A 7,500-nucleotide genomic window follows, 5' to 3' on the forward strand; every position below is an offset into this window, starting at 1 on the left:
ACAGAACATAATCATTATCAAGTGGCATTGCCACATTTTCTACCACTGTTAATTTGTCTAGCTGAAAATGATTAATCTTGTTCTCGTAACTCTTTGCAATGGAAGATTGATTTAACTCATAATGCAAAAACACACTTGGTACATAATAGAGATAATCATTTATCACTACTGAGCAAGAATCTGCAAATGACTTCAAGTTTCCTAACTGAAATGTTTGAGTCTTCCCATCACAAGTAACTTCTGCATTTTTAGTATTTTGTACATAAACAAAAATCTCATTACCTAAATGTAATGCCCTGTATGGCAAAGCAAAAGTTTCAAATTTACACTCTCTCATCAACTCATAATTCTCAAAGAAAATACCTTGGATACACGGAAAATTGCTCATAGGTTGTTTAATTTGCACAAAATTGCACATGGATTGACTTTCACTTATCAACACACACTGTTCTAAATCACCTTCTTCTAAAATAATCATCAACAACTTGTTCTTATCCAATGCTAGACGAACCTTCGGATGGTTCCAAATTATTGTTGCATTTCCTATCTTAACTGGGAAAGGATGTATTGTATATAGGTCAAACAAATTCATACCCTTGAAGGGGATCAATACCAACAAATACCCTTTTGTTACTTTCACAGTTGACATTGTGTAATACCAAAATATATCTTCTAGCAAAGGCTTGGAATGGCTATTTACCATACACCAATCGATAATTTCTTTCAAAGTTTTTGGAGAAATGATAGCAGGGCTGAGTATTCCCTTTTGTGCATTTATTAGTCCGTTCACAGATTCCTTGTGATCACCAATCTCGATTTCTACTTCATGAATCAACTTAAACACTTGTTCTACGTCATCTATTTTATTAGAAACATTCACGTTAACTTGATTAATAAATTCCACCATCTTTTTTATGTTCTCTACATTCTTATTATTATTTTCTATTAGAGTACTTATAAGATTACCCTTCTGATTAGCCCATTTCTCGATTAGTTCTACACGATCAGTCAAACCTTTTACATCGTTTTCTGTAGCCACTCCAAACAAAGCACTAAATGCACTACCTACAAAAGGTAATAAAGATCTCTTGTTTCTTTGAGGCCTGACAATGTCTTCAATTTTACCCTGTAAATTTCTTAATACTTCTACAAAGGCAGAATCACTATGGGTTAGTATGCACTTCCGTAGTTCTTTATCTAACTGGTTCAAATGTTCTTCCCTTTCTAATATTGAATTGACATTAATTTTTACCACAGCAAAATCTGTTAACAGTTCACCTTTTCCATGATTTTGTATCAAGGCCCCACTTTTAATGTCTATTTCGCAAGTGATACCGACCACCAGGGGTAGGATCAGAAGGAAGTTTTTCCACCACTTCCTGTAGAAGTTGAGAGGACCATGGATTAGTTTTTACAACCTTCATATGATTCCAATGGGCATACCTTACATCTAAATTCTGTTCATGTATCAGCTTAAATTTATTATTCCTTTCCCTTTCTAACACTCTATAAGGACCTTCAAATTTGGGAGATACCTTTTCATTTGGTCCTTCCTTTACATGTACCTTTATATATACTTGTGAGCCTATCTTCAGGTCAGTCATGGAACTAGTTGTGTCATAGTATTTCTTATTTACCTGTTGGCCCTTTTCTAAAGATTGTCTGGTTTGTCTTATTATTTGAAAGGTTCTTTGCAGTTTCCAAGCTATATAGTCCTGGTAATCATATGTGTGCCTAGGAGGTTTTGCGTCATCTAACAATGAGTTTGGCAGTCTTTTCTGATAACCATAAAGCAAAAAGTGTGGGGTTTCTCCTACTGTCTCATTTACTGTGTTATTCAAAGTAAACTGAACGTCCTCTAACGCTAGGTCCCAATCTTCTGTAGTTGGACTAATGATAGTTCGCAGTACATCCAGTATCTTCTTATTGGCCCTTTCCACTGTCCCATTTGAACTCGGCTTATAAGGGGTTATCTCGCATTTCTTTATCTCAAAAAATTCACAAAGCTTTTTCATTACCTCACTGGTGAATTCGGGTGCATTGTCCGACAAAAGTACCTCCGGACACGAATGTCTTGTGAGTATTCTGGTCTTTAAAGCTTCTGCAACAGAAACTGCAGTTCTATCTCTGACTGGGACAATTTCTAAATACCGAGTCAAATAATCAATGAATACCAGTATATATTTATTTCCTCTCAAAGTTTTTGGAAAGGGTCCTATATGATCCATCTGAACTACCTCAAAAGGGTTTAAATTACTAGGATATTTTTCTAAAGGAGCTCTGACATTTACATGACCTTTATGCCTATTACAAGTTTGACATTCATTTACAAATTGCTTTGCTTCTTCGCTGCACTTAGGCCAAAAATAATTTCTATTTATTGTTCTCAGAGTCTTTTTGATTCCTGGATGTCCTGCCAACTTGTGGGTATGTGTTAGAGTTAATACTTCTTTAGTCAGGGTGTCAGGCACATATAGTCTAGAGCAAGCACTCCTATCCTTAGCCTTCTTATATAATATCCCATTTATTAATTCAAAATCTGACCTAGAGGTTTCATCTTGTAGCAAATCTCCTATTATTTTCCTGATACTTTCTTGTTTCTCTTGTTCTATTTTAACTCTCTCCAAATCTAAGTCTACGACCTGACAGCTGAAACAAAAAGTGTTAGTTGTGATAATTCTTTCAGTATCCTCTTGTGCTCTAGATAATCCATCTGCTAAAGTATTAAACTTACCTGGAATGTATCTAAATTCTGGAGCAAACTCTAGCACACTAATAAACCATCGATTAAACTTTAAGTTATTAGTGAAAGCTCTTTTCTTAAATAGGTCACAGATGGGTTTATGGTCAGTAAGTACATTTACTTTGTGTCCTAACAAAATGTGCCGAAACTTTCTCAGTGCCCAATAAATGGCTAAACATTCCTTTTCTGTGGTATTGTAATTTCGTTCGGCCGCATTCAGGACTCTACTTGCATAATATACTACCCTCATTCGGGTTTTTGCCTTCTGTAACAAAACCGCTCCTATTCCTGTATTCGAAGCATCACATGCTAAGTAAAATTGCTTGCTAAAGTCTGGATACACTAAGATAGGATCTTGGATTAATTTCTCCTTCAACTTTTGAAAAGCCTCCTCTTGCTCTGCTTTCCATTCAAACTCTACATCCTTCTTAGTTAATTCTGTCAATGGTTTAGCTATAGTAGCAAAATTTTTGACAAATGGTCTATAGTATCCTATCATCCCTAAAAATCTTCTTACACCTTTCAAATTTTGTGGAGCAGGATATTCCACAATCGCCTTTATTTTTCCTTCTTGCATGCGTAATCCATCAGCACTGATCACATGTCCTAAATATTCTAATGATTTCCTCAAGAATTGACATTTCTTAACCTTTATCTTTAATCCTGCCAGTCTTAGTCGTTCTAAAACGATTTCTATGGTTCCGAAATGGCTCTCTATATCTTTGCTAAATATAATGACATCATCTAAATAGACTGACACATTCTCTATGTCTCCTAAGATCTGTAACATTAACCTTACAAAAGTCAATGGAGCTGATGTTAACCCAAATGGCATTACCTGAAATTCTAAGTGTTCTTTATGTGTGCTGAAGGCAGTTAATGGCTTTGATTCTTCGTCTAAAGGTACTTGCCAATATCCACTTAGTAGATCTAAGGATGAGAAGATCTTTGCTCCTCCTAACTGAGCCAAAACATCGTTTATTACAGGCATGGGCATCCTATCAGGAACTGTGTTCGCATTCAACTTGCGATAATCAATCACTAATCTGTAACTTCCATCTTTCTTTGGAATCAACAACATGGGAGAATTATAAGGTGATTTAGAGGGTATGACCACTCCTTCTTCTTTCATTTCTTCTATCATTTTATCTACTATTGGACGTTGGCTGATAGGTAATTTATAATTAGGTATGAAAAAGGGTTTAGCTCCATCATCTAGGATTATCTTATGTCTTAACACCTCAGTCCTACCTAACCTATCACCTGTAATTGCTATGCCCGGCCTATATTTATTTAAGGTTTCTATTAACCTTTTACGGTACTCAGGAAAATCGGTGTTATCTATCTCCCTATCTATTCCTGCATCAATGTTTCCTATGGTAAAGAATGCTTCCTCCTCTAACGGAATCATTTTGTGTGTAACTTCTATTCCTGTACAAAATTCTGTACCCGCTAACAAATGGAGTCTTTTATCAGAATAATTCATGACATAAGTAGTACAGGCTAATCCCTCCATCTGAACTAATGAGTTATCCATTCTGACATATTCTGGTAATCCTTCTGGGGTCAAGATTACATCATTATTTGTGTGTAGGCGGGTTATTAAATATACTCTAGTAAGAGTATTGGGCAGTAGTACTACATCTCTAGCTAGCCTAAATCTTATTTTGTTTGCATCTGCTGTGCTGATCAGACTTATTTCCCCAGTTTGTACTTGAGTACAAAAACATGAATCTTCATCTCCTCCTTTTTGAGATTCTGTTTCTCTTAAGTGTCTTAATTCTTGTGAATTCAATGTGCCTAGCAGCAAAACTTCTTGGAATTCCCTTTTATCTATTCTCTCAGATTCTCTGTCGACATTTTCATCCTTAGTATGTGTGCTGCCTTTACAAGAAGTAATTTCTCCCTTTCTAGGTGCAATTGCTAAATTCTCTTCTTTCTCCCTTTCTTCTGATTTTACTTTGATTTCCCTTTCTCTTTCTGAACCGGCGTGTGTTTCAACTATCGAAGCGGTCCCCTGCAAATTGGCCAAATTTGTAGTGGACTTGTCATCAACAAGTTGGAAACAGACTTCCTGATTATTTCCCTTTAGAACTAATCTTCTGTCTTGACAATCAAAAACTATGCCAAAATCTTGCATTGTTGCAAAAGAAATCAAAGCTCGAGCGGGAAATGCTACTTCTTGCAAAACCAAAAATGGCCCTTGACACTTCTTCTCTAGCAATTCAATGTTTAAATCTATGGCTCCTACATTGTTAAGCTGATTGCCAGTTATCCCCTGAATTAATGTATCCTCACTCCTAATTGCAGAAATAGGTATATTCAAATAATCAGTTAAGGTATGGAGCCCTATGAGATTTACAGTACTTCCTGAATCTAACAAACTAAGACATTCTTTACCTTCTATCTTGATATTTGTCTTGGGTAATGATTGCTGTCGGAAGGATAAATATGTTGCTGGCAACGTGGATGTACCTCCGCTACCTGCAACATCCTTCCATTCTTTGGTTTCCCTATTTCCTGGACTCCTATCCTGCTCTTCTAGTCACTTTCTGTTACCTTGTTTTTCTTCGGAGTAATTAGTAGGGTTTGAGTTATCCCTTGCCTGTACCTGAGGAGTATTTTCGGAGGGTTTATTATGTTTCTTACCTTGGTACCAACATTCTTGGTCTGTGTGACCTCCTCTTTGACAATACTGGCAATACCTATTCTTTGGTCTAGCTCCCTTATGATGATAATTCCCTCTAGATTTATATGTTTCATTATAATTTCCTCTGTTTTGTTCATTTGACTTGTAAGGGGGCTGGTTATTTTGATAATTTTTATGGTAATATTTATTCCTACCGGTCTCGTTATTTTTATCTTCCCTGTAATTCTGATACCTTCTTTGCTTGGTATTTGCCGAAAAAGTGACCTCTTCAATTTGGGTCTCGTTTTTCTGGATGATTTCCTGGATTTGGCTCAACGTTTTTGTGAGCTTCTGGGCAGGATCTAACTTTAGGTCCTTGAAAGCCTTCCTTTCCCTTTCACCAAAGGCTGCATACAATGTACCGTAGGCCATATAAGTCAAAATTTCATCTAAATCCACCAGTTGGTTATTATCCTCACTAAACTGCATTCTGTTTCCTACCGTGATTGTGGGTAATGACAAAATGTCTTCCTTAACTACTCCTAAATGATTCAGAACCTGGGTATACAGACTAGGCATGGAATCACCTTCAAATTTAGCCGAGTTAAACCTATACAAGTTCAACAACCGATCGGTCTCCTTGGCCGATCGCCACAATAGTCTGCATTCCTCCTTGAACTCGTTGAAAGTGGTAATTTTTTCAAAGGCCTTACCGTTTAATGTAGGGTGAGCATCCCCTACGTCTACGTTGACTAACATCATTGCCTGTTTAATTTTTGCAACATCGTCAGTTATTTTAAAACTAGCGATCCTATTCTCTGTGTCCGCTAACCACTTATCTACACTGTATTTCTCTAACCTTTGTTTGTCGGGATTATCCCTACTTACATTTCCACAAAACCGTGTGGTTTGTGTGATCAGCCCAGCGGAATTCATATCGGCAATATTTGTTCTTACCGGACTCGAACTTCGGTTTCTAGTCAGATTTTGACGTCTTCCTACACTAGCACTTCGCGACCGTCTGTCTGCAGTTAATCTCAAGTCGTATTGATATTGTGTAAGTCTTTGGAAAATATTGTCCAGACTCATATCACAAAAAAAGGAAAAATTAAAACACCAAAATTTTCTTACGAGAGACAAATGCCCTAACTTCCTATTCTATAGAGAGACAGTATTTATACAAAACAAGAGAGTGAACGAAAACATGCAAACTACTCACATATCCATTGGTTCACGACTCCTTTGGTTTCCCTCTGTTTTTCTTGAAATTGTTTTGTATTTCTTCGACACATAAAAGGGGGTTTCAGCACTTTCCTGAAATAAAGCCAGTATTAGTTCAAACTTAATACAACACGGCACAGTATCCCTTAACGATGCCACCATTTGTGAAGATGTCCTTGATTTTTTTGCAATAACTTCTTAATTAGTCTAGTATCTTACCTCTTCCTTTAGTTTAATATTAATTGAATTTCTCTCAGGAGTTTACATAAGCAAAGTTTCGTGGGTGAGGGATACGAATGCTGGTTTCTTTCTTTACTAGACATAAAAAGGGGTTTGAACAGGCACTTACAAGCAGTCAAAAACAAAAGCGTGGTTTCTACATTAACACTTAGTGATGAACTCAGACGTCTTGACACTGGCTGGAGAATTTGGTGAATCCTGGTTTAGTTAGGCCTAAACGTCATCTATAGGCCTACTGTCGTCGCTGAAGTATAAGCCTTCGTACGGTGTTGGGAAGGCTGGCGCGAAGTTCTAGACACGCCTTGGTCACTCAGGGACGTCACGCCTCTCGGTCGCTCTGGGACGTCTCGCCAAACGCACTCACAGACACTCAGGTGCGGGCGTAGTAACTTTGTTCGTCGTCCTTCGTTCTCAGGGGTAATTGTTCCCCTGTAATTTCGCGGCTGCTTTAGTATTCTACGTAATCGCCGTCCCTCAATTTGGTATAGGCAGCCGCCATGTGTTGTCGTCAAGGAGACCCGGCAGGTTAAGTAGGTCGTTAGACCTATTATACAGAGTGACTACTAGGAAGAGAGCGAGATGCCGTCTTCTCGTTGCTTATATATGGTCGTCCTGGGCGTGTCAAGCTATCCTTAATCACGTGACTTTTTCCCGGCTTCCACGTCTC

At 37.6% G+C, this 7,500-nt stretch overlaps 1 protein-coding gene across 2 annotated transcripts in view; it reads right to left on the bottom strand.

Moving 5' to 3' along the window:
- The window catches only part of LOC137659491 (uncharacterized), an 8,108-nt gene extending 1,030 nt beyond the window's left edge, over window positions 1-7,078 (bottom strand). The window contains exons 1-3 of one of the 2 annotated variants that reach the window (XM_068394382.1): window positions 6,943-7,078; window positions 6,592-6,686; window positions 1-1,379 (exon numbers count right to left, since the gene is read on the bottom strand). The exon at window positions 1-1,379 is cut by the window's left edge and continues 1,028 nt beyond it. In XM_068394382.1, the coding sequence (XP_068250483.1) occupies window positions 1-1,379; window positions 6,592-6,599 (1,387 nt within the window). In that variant the 5' untranslated portion in view covers window positions 6,600-6,686; window positions 6,943-7,078. Of the gene's footprint in view, window positions 1,380-6,591 lie in introns of both variants that reach the window. The other variant, XM_068394381.1, reaches the window with a different exon arrangement.
- Window positions 7,079-7,500: the final 422 nt, after the last annotated feature.

Source organism: Palaemon carinicauda, chromosome 20 (assembly GCF_036898095.1).
Source record: "Palaemon carinicauda isolate YSFRI2023 chromosome 20, ASM3689809v2, whole genome shotgun sequence".
In the NCBI taxonomy this organism is placed as follows: domain Eukaryota; kingdom Metazoa; phylum Arthropoda; class Malacostraca; order Decapoda; family Palaemonidae; genus Palaemon; species Palaemon carinicauda.